Source organism: Coregonus lavaretus (assembly GCF_964263955.1).
Source record: "Coregonus lavaretus genome assembly, chromosome: 37".
Classification (NCBI taxonomy): domain Eukaryota; kingdom Metazoa; phylum Chordata; class Actinopteri; order Salmoniformes; family Salmonidae; genus Coregonus; species Coregonus lavaretus.
In genome coordinates, this window is record NC_140024.1 from 13,463,737 (window position 1) to 13,481,220 (window position 17,484).

The window sequence follows — 17,484 nt, forward strand, 5'->3', positions numbered from 1 at the left end:
CGGGCCTGGACATGTACTGGCTTAAGCAGGGGGACACGTCTGGCACTGCAGGATTTGAGTCCCTGGCGGCGTAGTGTGTTACTGATGGTAGGCTTTGTTACTTTGGTCCCAGCTCTCTGCAGGTCATTCACTAGGTCCCCCTGTGTGGTTCTGGGATTTTTGCTCACCGTTCTTGTGATCATTTTGACCCCACGGGGTGAGATCTTGCGTGGAGCCCCAGATCGAGGGAGATTATCAGTGGTCTTGTATGTCTTCCATTTCCTAATAATTGCTCCCACAGTTGATTTCTTCAAACCAAGCTGCTTACCTATTGCAGATTCAGTCTTCCCAGCCTGGTGCAGGTCTACAATTTTGTTTCTGGTGTCCTTTGACAGCTCTTTGGTCTTGGCCATAGTGGAGTTTGGAGTGTGACTGTTTGAGGTTGTGGACAGGTGTCTTTTATACTGATAACAAGTTCAAACAGGTGCCATTAATACAGGTAACGAGTGGAGGACAGAGGAGCCTCTTAAAGAAGAAGTTACAGGTCTGTGAGAGCCAGAATTGCTGCTTGTTTGTAGGTGACCAAATACTTATTTTCCACCATAATTTGCAAATCAATTCATGAAAAATCGTACAATGTTATTTTCTGGAGAAAAAAATTCTCAATTTGTCTGTCATAGTTGACGTGTACCTATGATGAAAATTACAGGCCTCTCTCATCTTTTTAAGTGGGAGAACTTGCACAATTGGTGGCTGACTAAATACTTTTTTCCCCCACTGTATATCTCATAAAGAAATAACAATTTGTATTACTGTAGTTGTAAACAATATGTTGCTTTTAGAAGTTATTAATTAAAAGGTGATGACATGGTCAGACTTAAAGACAGATAGTTCAATTGCACATTTACACAGATATCAAAGGATCCGTTTTCAGCAAAGTCACAGAATGATTTCAGAATAAAACTCAGACTAACACACTATTAAAACAAAACATAACATTAACAACAACAAACAATAACTGGCATTTAATGCACAGCAAATTGTCAAACTTCATTCTAACTTTAGCGTATGAATGTCTTGTTTCAGTCTTCCTATAGAATGTACTAAATCAAAGTATACATGTTTTTTATGAGTGAATTAAATACAAGTATGACATATTTCATAAACACAGTATTCTAATGTATATTCAAAAATATCTTTACAAACCTAATGTAAGTACATTGTAGTGACACATGGTAATAATCATCATAATGATGTTGTTGAATGAGGAAATTATATGTGCAGAAAGTGCTGTAAGTTCTCTCTATTGAGAGAAGTAATGGTGATAACGTCCAGGGTAGGGGAGGGAATGGCCGGCAGGGGATGTAGCTCAGTTGGTAGAGCATGGCGTTTGCAACGCCAGGGATGTGGGTTCGATAAAATAATGTATGTACTAACTGTAAGTCGCTCTGGATAAGAGCGTCTGCTAAATGACTAAAATGTAAATGTAAATGTATAACAATGCCACAGCAATAATAACAACGCCATAACTGTAAAATTCAGATTTTAGAGGGTCGTGTAGCTTTGCAGCACACTATTGTTTTCCTTAATTACCTGTACAGAAACACAAAATAATTTACACTAGGGTGACCAGGATAGACTGAATTACTAAATTAATACATTATTATTAATAATACATTATTATAAACCCTTTTTACATACAAAACTAGATTTTATACATACTGATTAGAAAAATAGAGGTTACGTGGTTCTCTGTCTAAAGATAGGATTTAAAAGACACTTTGGGGTAGATGTTCTGTAAACATAAATTATACATTTGAGTAAATACTATTGGAGAGGTAGCCTAGTAATCGAAGGGCCCGGGGCTGGTTTTATACTAAACTATATGGAATTGTTTTAAGATGGTCATACCAAGGATCATTTAGCTATTTGATTTAGAATATTAGGACCCCTGTAGGTATACATGTTTTTAAATAAATACAATATTTGATGAAACGTTGAATTTGGCCTTACTGCTATTAGCCCATAGAAACATATTGAATAACAGATTCATACATAGAAAAACAGATTTACTTTTCGTATCAGGTTTAAAATGTACACAGCAGGTTAGGATAATTAAAGTATCAGGTTAGGAGAATTAGGTTAAGGTTAGGAAAGGGGTTAGTGTTAGTGTTAGCTAAAATGCTAAAATAATCAACTTTTGATGTCAATTTGACAAAATCTGTATACCATCTAGACATGATCTTGTAGCTCTGCCACCTTCCACTGCAGATGCAGATGCAGAAGGCGGATGCAGTGGATTGAGACACAGCCCACGCAAAACAGATATCTCTAGCTTAAACAGAAGGATTTTGATGGGGATTTGATATTATGCTAATTATGCTAATTAGATTTCCACTGGGGCTCGGACATCGACTCTACATGGCTGGGAGTAAGACTTTGCCCTCTACAATGTTAAAGTAGAATCCTGCCCTCTGCTGGCTATGTCAGTTGGAGCTCTGTATGGGAATGAAGTGTCCATGCAGATCCATGTGAATGCTGGCGTCGATTGAGGCACGAGCAATTTCCTCAAAGGTTTTGGCATTGAGGACAAGCATGAAGGGGGATTTCTTTGGATTGAGTGAGACGACTGAGGACAAAATGACTCCTGCAAACAGAAAACAGAAAATATATAAATTCACTGTTTGATAATGACATACACTACAGGTCAAAAGTTTTAGAACACCTACTCATTCAAGGGTTTTTCTTTATTTTTACTATTTTCTAGATTGTAGAATCATAGTGAAGACATCAAAACTATTCAATAACACATATGGAATCATGTAGTAACCAAAAAAGTGTTAAACAAATCAAAATATATTTTATATAATAGCCATCCTTTGCCTTGATGACAGCTTTGCACACTCTTGGCATTCTCTCAACCAGCTTCATGAGGTAGTCACCTGGAATGCATGTCAGTTAACAGGTGTGCCTTCTTAAAAGTTAATTTGTGGAATTTATTTCCTTCTTAATGCCTTTGAGCCAATCAGTTGTGTTGTGACAAGGTAGGGGGGATATATGATGTAAATGTACATGTAAATATACAGAAGATAGCCCTATTTGGTAAAAGACCAAGTCCATATTATGGCAAGAACAGCTCAAATAAGCAAAGAGAAACGACAGTCCATCATTACTTTAAGACATGAAGGTCAGTCAATCTGGAAAATGTCAAGAACTTTGAAAGTTTCTTCAAGTGCAGTCGCAAAAACCATCAAGCACAATGATGAAACTGGCTCTCATGAGGACCTCCACAGGAATGGAATACCCGGAGTTACCTCTGCTGCAGAGGATAAGTTAATTAAAGTTACAAGCCTCATAAATTGCAGCCCAAATAAATGCTTCACAGAATTCAAGTAACAGACACATGTCAACATCAACTGTTCAGAGGAGACTGTGTGAATCAGGCCTTCATGGTCAAATTGCTGCAAAGAAACCACTACTAAAGGATACCAATAAGAAGAAGAGACTTGCTTGGGCCAAGAAACACGAGCAATGGACATTAGACCGGTGGAAATGTGTCCTTTGGTCTGGAGTCCAAATTGGAGATTTTTGGTTCCAACCACTGTGTCTTTGTGAGACACGGAGTGGGTGAACGGATGATCTCCGCATGTGTATTTCCCACCGTAAAGCATGGAGGAGGAGGTGTTATGGTGTGGGGGTGCTTTGCTGGTGACACTGTCTGTGATTTATTTAGAATTTAAGGCACACTTAACCAGCATGACTACCACAACATTCTGCAGCGATACGCCATCCCATCTGGTTTGGGCTTAGTGGGACTATCATTTGTTTTTCAACAGGACAATGACCCAACACACCTCCAGGCTGTGTAAGGGCTATTTTACCAAGAAGGAGAGTGATGGAGTGCTGCATCAAATGACCTGGTCTCCACAATCCCCCGACCTCAACCAAATTGAGATGGTTTGGGATGAGTTGGACCGCAGAGTGAAGGAAAAGCAGCCAACAAGTGCTCAGCATATGTGGGAACTCCTTCAAGACTGTTGGAAAAGCATTCCAGGTGAAGCTGGTTGAGAGAATGCCAACAGTGTGCAAAGCTGTCATCAAAGCAAAGGGTGGCTATTTGAAGAATCTCAAATATAAAATATGTTTTGATTTGTTTTAACACTTTTTTGGTTACTACATGATTCCATATGTGTTATTTCATAGTTTTGATGTCTTCACTATTATTCTACAATTTAGAAAATAGTAAAAATAAAGAAAAACCATTGAATTAGGTGTTCTAAAACTTTTGACTGGGAGTGTAGATATCAGTGCTGATTAAATGCTTTTGTAGTGCTGAAGTAGGCCTACTGCCTCTCACCATCATCCTCCTCCACAGCTCCTGGTGAGGCAACAAACACAGGCTCAGAGGGGTAGCAGTCCTCCTCTATCCACTCAATGTGCTTTCTGGTCACGATGTCCACCTTCCCAATCTGTGTAAGTATTAATAACACAAACAGCAGCATGTCGTCAGTGAGAAATGAGGAGGACTCACTTCTCTATGTTAAGGAGAATACATTGGTAAGAGACTTTACCTTATTTGGGTGTGGAGTCCACTCCACTCTTGAGCCGTAGAAATAACGGTACTTCTTGCCATTGAATTTGTAGTTAATCCCTGGCAACTCCAAACCTGTTTGTGTACAAATGGAGATAAGTAAAATTCTATAGTAAAATGTATTTAAAAAATTCAATAATTTGTGGGTATGTTCCATAACAAAATGCAGCAATTTATTTACATTTTAGTCATTTAGCAGACGCTCTTATCCAGAGCGACTTACAGTTACTGAGTGCATACATTTTCATACTGGCCCCCTGTGGGAATCGAATGCACAACCCTGGAGTTGCAAGCGCCATGCACTACCAACTGAGCTACACGGGGCCTATTTATGACCCTCAATATTTCATTAAAACGAACAACTGTTTGACTCCACTTTTACTAATGTAGCATTTGACCTCTTGATGTAGTGGTATATAATTCATACCGATCACTGTAATGTTCAGTTGACAACAAAGTCTCACCTTCAAATATTGTGTCAGGCAGGCAATACAGCGAGCCATCTTTCTGCATCACTGCTTTGGCTGTTGTGTCTTTGAGCCTCACCAGATTGGTTCCCTTTGGAGTATCCTATAACATACATGTATCCAGTCTTTATTTGTTGTATAAACATGTAATGGTAAAATTTAATTTGAACTGGCTTCGCATGAAGCTTTTCATGAACTGTTATATTGCCTTGAAAATATAATATGAATTCATAGCTAGTTTATCATGAAAATGTCTAATTAAGCAAAATATCACAGCCCCTGATCAGTTCTAGATGTGATATATTCATCAGAACCTCTCATGCTTTAATTAAGCAATAAGGCCAAGGAGGTGTGGTATACTGTCTGATATACTACGGCTGTCAGCCAATCAGCATTCAGGGCTCGACCCACCAAGTTTATAATGCCTATTATGCTCAATGGCTCCCTCTTTAAGGTGCTTGGAATGTTTTAACTGTTCATACGGAGCTGCTTCATGTAAAGCATAACAGAGTTTACTACCAGCATATGAATGCATTTACAGGATAGAGCTGGGATCTCATCTATCTGTATATACCTTGTCAAGAGTGAGAGGCAAGACAAATCTCTGGCAGATTGGTGGGGAGAAGTTGACCATGTTGCTCTCAATGAATTCATGGGTTTCCTTTCTCAGGTTCGCTAAGTAGAATATTTCATACAGATTGCTGTCTTTGTAGGTGATCATGTCAAACACTACATGTTCGTCGTCCTCGTAGGCGTTGATGTGGTGGAAAACCACCAGGGCATCTGTGTAGAACTTGGTGGACACAGCCTTCCCAGTCTTCTTGTCGACCAGGTGGATCAGCGTCTAAAGGACGGCCCAGGGGATCACCAGAGAGAATGTAAGAAGCATGATTGCCAAAGTGAGTTGAAGATAAAAAGGAACTTTCCATGAGGCTGTGATCAGACAAGAGTAGCTTACAATGTCCCCTTTGTCGTATTTGAGGCAGCTGGCCCAGTTTACGCTTCTAAAGACAGCTGTGGCCAGTCTGAGGATGTCCAGTTTGAATGGCTGCTCGACAAAGATGATGTAGTTCTCTGTCATGCCGAAGCTGTGGAAGTAGCTGGGGAAGAGGGTGGAGCGAAACGGTATATTGCAGACCTGTTTCACCTTCTGCAGGGCAGGCTTCTTATGCTCCTTATCTGGAGAGGGAAAGAACATTGTCCTGTGAACACATAAATGTGTAATCATTCATGAAGGTTTTTTCCCTAACATGTATGTAGCCAGGAACCCCCAAAATGACAATTTTCCGATACCTGATGCATTGACTGGAACCTTGAAGATGACATACTTTGGCATGCCAAACCTCATGAGGGCAGTTCCCATGTTATAGGTGTTTCCCTCATCGTCGTAGTGAGGGTGTGCTGTCGCCAGGTTCAGAGCAATGTGATTCCTGTAGTTCATCTGAGGTTGAGTTTACAGGACAGGCAAAGGGAGAATATATTAAAGCCATTGATAATAGATTACATGAACAGTGATCATTTCAAGAGATTTGAATTTACCTTTCCAATTACGTCCAGGGTCATTGGGTCAATTTGATTCATGTAGTTGACTTCTGATGAGGCATAGTAGTCCTCACCATATCTAATGATATTTATCAGGTTGTTATCTGTGAAGTCAGGGATGGCAGCGAGAAGGTAGGAGAAGGCTCTGAAAAAAGGACAAGATACATAATGTATTATTACATAATGTGTTTTTGGTTATGTTTGTCAATATATATTTTGTGTGGATATCCATGTAAGGGAAATGTAAAAACAAGAACAAATAAACTACAAATCATGTTCAAAAAATCTATGAATTACTTTGAAAATATGTTTTTGCAGGGATCAGGACATATCATGGTCCCAAATTCTGACACAACAATCTTGTTTGCCTGAATGTTCTTCTTGAAGGTGTCACTCCTCAGGAATTTACTCCTGTAGTACACATCACCTGTAAAACACAAATATTCTCAGCCCTATTCAGCCAGTTAGGAAAGTGTTTACCATTTGTGGAAATGTATCATGTGTCTCACCATCTTTGAAGGTGAAACTATGAATTAAGGCCATGCCATCAAACCAGTGGTTGTATTCAGTGTCTCCCACTTTAAAAAGACCAGGACCATTGCGCAGCAATGTCCCTTGTAACCACTCAGGGACACATCCTGCAAGCACAGAAGATACAGGACACATAATACATGTTTTCATTTTTACCATATTTTCATGTCATAAACCAAACAATGTAGAAATGGAGCTGATCCCTGATAAAGTTTGACCTTCAGCCTATATATTTTTTTGAATGGCACATTTGATCATTGTTGAAAGTTTACAATAGAGGTGCATGATACCTCATATACTGTATATAGGTGTGTGTGTCAGTGGAGGCTCATCAGAGGAGGAAGGGGAGGACCATCCTCCTCAGTGATTTTCAGAAAAATAAAAATGGTAAAACATAAAAAAAGTTATCCTTTTTAGATAAAACTAAACTAAATATAATCACGTCACCAAATAATTGATTAAAAAATAGGCCTTCAACTTGTAGGCATTGCAATTTAGGCTATCATTTTGGGTACTTATTGTCTTGCAGAATAATTTTAGAACTCTATTTATGTTTTATAACTGTGTTTATTATAGGGATCCCCTTAAAGAGTCCTGTCACGCTCTGGCTCCGGGACTTTGTATTTTGAGCCAGGGTGTGTTCGTTTTGGTTGTGTTTTGTTTGGTTGGGTTGTCATTGGTTGTGTTTCCCTTATGTGGTCAATGACTCCCAATCGGAGGTAACGAGTGTCAGCTGTCGGCTCGTTATATCTCTGATTGGGAGCCATATTTAAACTGTCTGTGTTCACCTTGTGTTTGTGGGATTTTGTTCGTGTGGTTTCATGTTGTACCATAGACGTCACGTTTTCGTTGTTTTGTTCGTGTGTACGTTTAAATAATAAATATGTTCGCTACCAACGCTGCGCTTTGGTCCTACTTCATAGACGATCGTGACAAGTCCCTAGCTCACAGGCCTCTAAATATAGCCTCTAAATATATTTTAAACAAAATAGTTGAAGAAGCACGTGCAGTGGCTGATAGGGAAAACAGATCTGGCAATAAGAATAGGCTATAGATAGTCTTGACCATTTGGGACCCCTTGGCTATTTCCTCAGGACAGGTTATAGCCAAGACTTAATCAATATTTTGTTTTGTTTCGTTTATTGAAATGGCTATAGCCTCTGCGTTATGGGGTTGTACAACACAAATGGCTATAAAAAGCCTACATGCAGAGTGGAATTCACTAATACAACAGTCAAAATGCCTACAGTCCATGCTCCCAAATACTGGAAAAAGTGTGATTCATTAGGTTACATAATCACCACAGTAGCCCCACACGGATATAAAAACAAATTATGCAATTATATGGCCATTTAATAACACACAACAGCATGGCATATTTAGATAGCGGAATAGGCCTAGCCTAAATCACATTTACTTTCTATTTTGCAGCTCAGGCGGTTATTCTAGATAAAGCTCTTCTGTGTCTTTATCATTCTCACACAAGTCATTTGCTGAAGGCCCAAGCCTATCCTACGCCATCTACGATGTATAACGTCGTTATTGAATGCAGTTCAAAAACAAGCTCTTGAGTTTTATTTTGGAAATGAAACCGAAAGCTGCAAAGCAACTCTAACGTCTGGACTAGAGTTGCTCGATTGACTAGCTAACTTCGACAAGTTACGTTCGGTTCATGTCCTTTGCAGATGCCACATTACTGACAAAAGTTTTGACACATAAAAAATATCTGTAACCGAGTAAAGGGAGATGTAAAGTAAGAATTGAACGTGTAAATGTTAATTCATAGTCGTAACTTTGGGTTTTTACGTTTACAGATCTAATTTAACGTTTACATTTCATGTTTCATGCATGGCTTTTCTTACGATCCTAACAATACCTACATTCAACATTTTGGCAGCTATCTCGCTCCATATTTTCCCAATCAATTCTAAGGCAAACTAGAGTGAGAGAAGCTGTCTGTGTAACAGAAGTCACAGCAACCGCGAACACACAGGCAGAGAATCCCAAAGGGATGGGTGTGCTGCGAGAGATGGGGCGAAACGCTACTTCGTGGTCCGCAGCTCTTCTGCAGCAAGACAAATTGGTGCTGTGATGTCGTCGCGGCAACGGCAAAACATCATCTAGGGACTTCTAGCGGAGCCAATAGCGGATCTCACTGGGAAATAGTTGGAAACACTGCACGAGAGATTAATCAGAACGTGTCAACGTTAAAAAATAAAGTTGCTCATAAGAAAGGAAAAATATTTTGTATTATGCAAGACACTAGCAAAATGGAAAATAACTTACTGACATAGTAATAACACCTTTAAAGATCGGCTAGCTTGTACAACAACGGTTACGCCTACCGCCTACCTGTTACTTCTGCTTTGACAGGTTCGGGCGATTCAGTCCCGTTCTTGCCGATGATGGATTGAGCCATTTTTTTTTATATACCTCGATCCGCATCAGCTAGGCTGTTATGTGGTACAGTGGTCCCTTATCAACTTGAGTAGGTTATAGCAAGATAGATTATGACGGGTCCGTCTATATCTTTGAGGTCAATAGTCTCGGGGTAAAATTCCAAATGTATTACATAACTGTATCACGTATGATCACGTAGGCTACTAGGCGCCATCTATTGGCTGGTTTATGTAAAGCAATCACAAAAAGTGATCCCTCACTGAAACTAATACTATCACTATCTACTGGCTGGTTTATGTATAACCAAACTGTAACATAACGGTGGTTATTTCATCATCACGAAGAAACAGAGAAGTCAGTCTCATTTAATGCATTTCTTACAACTTTGAATTGACACTCTGCTTCTTCTCCTTTACCCCTTCTTCTACAGCTCTGTTAACAAATTGACTTCTTGAACTTTACTAAAAGGCGATGGAAAATAAAATAAAGAAATTGATAGATTATAAATTGATTGTGCTTTTGTGCAGTCTTCATGATAATGGGCGGCTGGCCTATAGAGTTTATAAATGTAATGGACTGCCCTATAGGAAGTTTATTAATGAAAAGTAAAAGACAAACACCTGGTAAACAGCTGAGGGATGGGGCTGGAGAAATGTAACCACTATCAAATTCATAGACAGAGCTATGGATGCAAGGACTGCTCATCCATGAGATAAAAATTAAAGTCTTAACCATGTTTTGGAGCTATACAGTGTTTATTTACAATTACATAGTTTACAAACAATGGAGTAAAACAAGTTTATATTTAGGGTTCTGATGGTGTAAGACAGTTGAATAAGCTCATCAGGCATTACAAATTACATTCTTCAAGAATCAATGGCTATACACAGTGTCATTACTTTACATGTAAAAACACTGACAGTGCATTCGGAAAGTATTCAGACCCCTTGACTTTTTCCACATTTTGTTACGTTATATATAGCCTTATTCTAAAATTGATTAAAATGTTTTTTCCCCCCTCATCTATCTACACACAATACCCCACAATGACGAAGTAAAAACAGGTTTTTTCGAAATAAAAAAGAAACGGAAATATCACATTTACATAAGTATTCAGACCCTTTACTCAGTACTTTGTTGAAGCACCTTTGCCAGCAATTACAGCCTTGAGTCTTCTTGGGTATGACGCTACAAGCTTGGCACACCTGTATTTGGGGAGTTTCTCCCATTCTTCTCTGCAGATCCTCTCAAGCTCTGTTAGGTTGGATGGGGAGCGTCACTGCACAGCTATTTTCAGGTCTCTACAGAGATGTTCGATCAGGTTCAAGTCAGGGCTCTGGCTGGGCCATTCAAGGACATTCATAGCCACTCCTGCGTTCTCTTGGCTGTGTGCTTAGGGTCGTTGTCCTGTTGGAAGGTAGACCTTCGCCCCAGTTTGAGGTCCTGAGCTCTCTGGAGCAGGTTTTCATCAAGGATCTCTCTGTACTTTGCTCTGTTCATCTTTCACTCAAGCCTGACTAGTCTCCCAGTCCCTGCCACTGAAAAACATCCCCACATGATGATGCTGCCACCACCATGCTTCACCGTAGGGATGGTGCTAGGTTTCCTCCAGACGTGATGCTTGGCATCCAAGCCAAAGAGTTCAATGTTGTTTTCATCAGACCAGAGAATCTTGTTTCTCATGGTCTGAGAGTCCTTTAGGTGCCTTTTGGCAAACTCCAAGCAGGCTGTCATGTGCATTTTACTGAGGAGTGGCTTCCATCTGGCCACTCTACCATAAAGGCCTGATTGGTGGAGGGCTGCAGAGATGGTTGTCCTTCTGGAAGGTTCTCCCATCTCCACAGAAGAACTCTGGCGCTCTGTCAGAGTGACCATCAGGTTCTTGGTCACCTCCTTGACCAAGGCCCTTCTCCCCCGATTGCTCAGTTTGACCGGGCGGCCAGCTTTAGAAAGAGTCTTGGTGCTTCTAAACTTCTTCCATTTAAGAATGATGGAGGCCACTGTGTTCTTGGGGACATTCAATGCTGCAGAAATGTTTTGGTACCCTTCCCCAGATCTGTGCCTCGACACAATCCTGTCTCGGTGCTCTACGGATAATTCATTCAACCTCATTGCTTGGTTTTTGCTCTGACATGCACTGTCAACTGTGGGACCTTATATAGACAGGTGTGTGCCTTTCCAAATCATGTCCAATCAATTGAATTTAAAACAGGTGAACTCCAATCAAGTTGTAGAAACATCTCAAGGATGATCAATGGAAACAGGATGCATCTTGATCTCAATTTCGAGCCTCATAACAAAGGGTCTAAATACTTATGTAGATAAGGTATTTCTCTTTTTTATTGTTAATACATCTGCACAAATTTCAAAAAACTGTTTTTGCTTTGCCATTATGGGGTATTGTGTGTAGATTGATGAGTAAAAAAAAAAAAATCCATTTTAGAATAAGGCTGTAACGTAACAAAATGTGGAAAAAGTGAAGGGGTCTGAATACTTTCAGAATGCACTGTACAGTGCTATGAAAAAGTATTTGACCCCTTTCAAATTTTCTCTACTTTTGCATATTTGTGATACTGAATGTTATCAGATCTTCAACCAAAACCTAACATTAGATAAAGGGAACATAAGTGAACAAATAACACAACAATTACATATTTATTTCATTTATTTCATAAACAAAGTTATGCAACACCCAATTCCCCTGTGTGAAAAAGTAATTGCCCCCTTACACTCAATAACTGGTTGTGCCACCTTTAGCTGCAATGACTCCAACCAAATGCTTCCTGTAGTTGTTGATCAGTCTCTCACGTCGCTGTGGAGGAATTTTGGCCCACTCTTCCATGCAGAACTGCTTTAACTCAGTGACGTGTGGGTTTTCAAGCATGAACTGCTCGTTTCAAGTCCTGCCACAACATCTCAATTGGGATTAGGTCTGGACTTTGACTAGGCCATTCCAAAACGTCCAATTTGTTGCTTTTTAGCAATTTTCATGTAGACTTGATTGTGTGTTTTGGATCATTGTCTTGCTGCATGACCCAGCTGCGCTTCAGCTTCAGCTCACAGACGGATGGTCTGACATTCTCCTGTAGAATTCTCTGATACAGAGCAGAATTCATGGTTCCTTCTATTAAGGCAAGTCGTCCAGGTCCTGAGGCAGCAAAGCATCCCCAAACCATCACACCACCACCACCATGCTTGACCTTTGGTATGATGTTCTTACTGTGGAATGCAGAGTTTGGTTTTCAACAGGCATTACTGGAACCATGTCATCCACACAATCAAGTCTACATGAAAATTGCTAAAAAGCAACAAATTGGACATTTTGGAATGGCCTAGTCAAAGTCCAGACCTAAGAAAATTTGCTTTTAAAAGGAAACCCTGACACATTTTAAACTTTGTTTGACATGTGGGTCAAGAAATTACCTTTCAAATGATATATAATATAACTAACTTTAAAAGTACTAGCTACAACTAATGTTTAATAATCACCCATATTATGCCATTGACATTAGAATGTTGGAAGCTTAGCCATAGAATTCCATGTAGTGGGGCAACTATGTTTTTGAATTGTAACTTTGGTGATAGAACAGGGTTATAACAGGGTTTTAAACAGATTTGTAGATACAGGGCCATCAGAGGATTCAGGCATTAACCCCACAGAAACATTTTTTAAATAAGGCCGCCAAATAACTATTTGGGGCCTTAATAGAAGATCTACAAATCTTTTCTAGCTGTGTGTGTGAAATTTGGTTCATCTATCACCAAAGTTACAGTGGGGAAAAAAAGTATTTAGTCAGCCACCAATTGTGCAAGTTCTCCCACTTAAAAAGATGAGAGAGGCCTGTAATTTTCATCATAGGTACACGTCAACTATGACAGACAAATTGAGAAAATAAAATCCAGAAAATCACATTGTAGGATTTTTAATGAATTTATTTGCAAATTATGGTGGAAAATAAGTATTTGGTCACCTACAAACAAGCAAGATTTCTGGCTCTCACAGACCTGTAACTTCTTCTTTAAGAGGCTCCTCTGTCCTCCACTCGTTACCTGTATTAATGGCACCTGTTTGAACTTGTTATCAGTATAAAAGACACCTGTCCACAACCTCAAACAGTCACACTCCAAACTCCACTATGGCCAAGACCAAAGAGCTGTCATAGGACACCAGAAACAAAATTGTAGACCTGCACCAGGCTGGGAAGACTGAATCTGCAATAGGTAAGCAGCTTGGTTTGAAGAAATCAACTGTGGGAGCAATTATTAGGAAATGGAAGACATACAAGACCACTGATAATCTCCCTCGATCTGGGGCTCCACGCAAGAGCTCACCCCGTGGGGTCAAAATGATCACAAGAATGGATAGCAAAAATCCCAGAACCACACGGGGGGACCTAGTGAATGACCTGCAGAGAGCTGGGACCAAAGTAACAAAGCCTACCATCAGTAACACACTACGCCGCCAGGGACTCAAATCCTGCAGTGCCAGATGTGTCCCCCTGCTTAAGCCAGTACATATCCAGGCCTGTCTGAAGTTTGCTAGAGTGCATTTGGATGATCCAAAAGAGGATTGGGAGAATGTCATATGGTCAGATGAAACCAAAATATAACTTTTTGGTAAAAACTCAACTCGTCGTGTTTGGAGGACAAAGAATGCTGAGTTGCATCCAAAGAACACCATACCTACTGTGAAGCATGGGGGTGGAAACATCATGCTTTGGGGCTGTTTTTCTGCAAAGGGACCAGGACGACTGATCCGTGTAGAGGAAAGAATGAATGGGGCCATGTATCGTGAGATTTTGAGTGAAAACCTCCTTCCATCAGCAAGGGCATTGAAGATGAAACGTGGCTGGGTCTTTCAGCATGACAATGATCCCAAACACACCGCCCGGGCAACGAAGGAGTGGCTTCGTAAGAAGCATTTCAAGGTCCTGGAGTGGCCTAGCCAGTCTCCAGATCTCAACCCCATAGAAAATCTTTGGAGGGAGTTGAAAGTCCGTGTTGCCCAGCGACAGCCCCAAAACATCACTGCTCTAGAGGAGATCTGCATGGAGGAATGGGCCAAAATACCAGCAACAGTGTGTGAAAACCTTGTGAAGACTTACAGAAAACATTTGACCTGTGTCATTGCCAACAAAGGGTATTGAGAAACTTTTGTTATTGACCAAATACTTATTTTCCACCATAATTTGCAAATAAATTCATTAAAAATCCTACAATGTGATTTTCTGGATTTTTTTTCCTAATTTTGTCTGTCATAGTTGACGTGTACCTATGATGAAAATTACAGGCCTCTCTCATCTTTTTAAGTGGGAGAACTTGCACAATTGGTGGCTGACTAAACACTTTTTTCCCCCACTGTACAATTCAAAAACATAGTTGCCCCACTACATGGAATTCTATAGCTAAGCATCCAACATTCTAATGTTAATGGCACAATTTGGTCGAAGCTCTGTTGACCTGAACATACCGAAAATGGACAACTGTAAAATTGAGCTTTCCAATTATATATGATTAAAGGGTATACGTGAGCAATAACTTGTTGTATACTAGCATTGTTTGTCATAGGGTAAAATCCTTATGGGAAAATGAATGGGATTGAGGGATGAAAGAAAGAGTGATAACTGGAGAAAGCTCCAATTGCTGCACTGCAATCACACATTTTCCAACTCTAGGGACGTAGACCTTTAAACACATCGTCACCCCAAGTGAGCTCGACCGAACCCCCTGGCTCATGGACTAGTATGCACACTCCACACACAAGTGCACGCACGCACACACATGCCTTTTCAACTATGCTTGCAAAAGATAACCAGAGAAATTGTTGTGAAACTAACTGCTATCTAAATGCCAATTCTGTGCAAAAAGTATTTCAAACACGGATAAGGTCCGTTATCTTTAAACACACGATAAGGCCACACAAATTCAGGCATCTGGGAATAACACATTTAATATGTTCTGTTATTATTATCTCAGTGCAATTATTGTAGCCTATTAAGCATCATGTTGACATGCTGTTAGGCAACTTGAGTTTAATCCCACAAACTCCTTGGAGTTTATAAAATGTATTCAAATGCAAAATGCATTAATCCACCATGGCCTGGATTCTCTTTTGTCAATTGGAAAATGTAGAGCAGGCCTATACTTTGGACCTAAGTTTATTTGCCTTTATCTGTGCACATAATTAGCTATATAGGTTTATGGTTTTACAGAGGTCAATTCTACTATCACTGATTACCACATAGTACAGCTGGTCTAGAGCAGGGTCCTGGGGCCCCCCTGGGTGCACGTTTTGGTTTTTGCCCTAGCACTACACAGCTGAATCAAATAACAAACTCATCATATAATAATATAATAAATAAATCAAGCTTTGATTATTTGAATCAGCTGAGTAATGCTAGGGCAAAAACCAAAACGTGCACCCAGGGGGGCCCCAGGACCGAGTATGGGACAACCTGGTCTAGAGTGCCATATAAACCAACATTCTTTCATTAGATTACATTTTCATACACAATAGAAACAAGGGAGCTAAAACTGAATGCATTCCAAATGACATGATAATGACTCACACGCAGCTCCTAAAAAGAGACATGTTCTTATTAGTCAAAACAGACAGAAGACTTGTCATATTCACCACACTAACACATGTATCTTCCTTTACAACTGAGGATGTCAAAATTCCAGAAGAGTCGGACCTGACTGTCAGGAGACAAGGCCACTGTCTGGGTCAGTGGTTTAATTAAAAGTCCTCTTACAGTTCACAGCAGTACCAATGTTGATCAACAAAATTATTGGTCTACAGATTGCCCTGAAAAGTTTAAATATGTGGTATATACAGTGGCGGCTCCTGAAAAAATTCTCAGGGGGGGCAATTTTTCTGATGATTTAGGTGACCTACACACATTTAAAAAAAGATATGTCCAGCAACAACATGAAGACAGGGGCAGCATATAAGTCAATACCAGAAGCATTTATTGACTGATCTCAAAAGTGTTGGCTTACCAGGGTTGGTGGAGCCCTCAGTTTCATCTTTGCCTCGCAAAGCTAACTCAAACACTCCGCAAAACTTCACACACTGGATTAGCCGGCTGAGGATGTGGCGGTTCTTGCTAATGTCGTAGTAAATATATTTGTTATAGTGAATATGGAATATGATATGTTGAGTAAAATGTTGTGCTAAGATCTATTTAGGCCAGGAGCTGGTTATCAGTTCTGTTCCTATCCAATAACAATGGACAAAAGGGTCCTATCTTGTCAGCCTTGTCAGTTTCAGTTCTCCAGTAAACTTGTGATTATCAACACTAACCTCATCGTTGTGGCGGCGGACAGCTAGCCTGTATCCCTCATCCAGTTGAGTGGGAATGTTCACTCTCCCCAAAGCAGACAATCTCAAACAGCTATCCATGTGGGTCTTTGACAGCTCATGTTTCTTAATCTTTCTTGAAAGATGGTGCATGTCCGTTACACACCAGTCGCTGTCCAAGCGGTGCTGTCTGCCGTGCCGCCTTCAGGGTGAAAGAGTAAGCAGGGGGTAGCAGAAGACTGCATTAGCTACATCGCAGCCTGCTAGCCAGGTTTTTTGTTCGTACCAATTTTTGGAAAATCCTCGGGTGTAGGACTTCCCCCCTTTAGTAGAAACCTGTTGAATTATTAAATTTGGTCTGGGAGGTCCTAATTGTTTCGTTGCCAATTTATCTTCATTTGTTCGCCGACAAAAAGGAACTTCTTTCAAAGACACAATCGAGTTGCACTGAAGCCTAGCCATTTTGATAATAGTAGTGAATTGATTGACGCTGCTACCCGCTCTTTTCTTAGTTACGTTCATGGTTATGTTACGTATGACGAAAGCGCGTAAGTGCAAGCCCTCAGAAACCCATAGAGATTGTATTGAAAGCTCTGATATTTGAAAAAAATAGATTTTACATGGGAGTCTATGACAGACTTCTGGGCGATTTTCAACCTGACTGAAATCGC

The 17,484-nt window shown here is 40.1% G+C and overlaps 1 protein-coding gene across 1 annotated transcript; it reads right to left on the minus strand.

The window, feature by feature from the left end:
- Positions 1–809: 809 nt before the first annotated feature.
- Positions 810–9,640, minus strand: LOC311111536 (beta,beta-carotene 15,15'-dioxygenase-like). Its single transcript, XM_084154281.1, has 11 exons — positions 9,463–9,640; positions 7,089–7,217; positions 6,877–7,006; positions 6,577–6,724; positions 6,331–6,478; positions 5,996–6,216; positions 5,612–5,881; positions 5,035–5,140; positions 4,551–4,645; positions 4,337–4,448; positions 810–2,626 (listed from the first exon to the last, which is right to left on the minus strand). Exons 1-11 carry the CDS (start codon positions 9,527–9,529, stop codon positions 2,466–2,468), a joined length of 1,587 nt encoding a protein of 528 aa, XP_084010407.1. The 5' UTR covers positions 9,530–9,640; the 3' UTR covers positions 810–2,465.
- Positions 9,641–17,484: the final 7,844 nt, after the last annotated feature.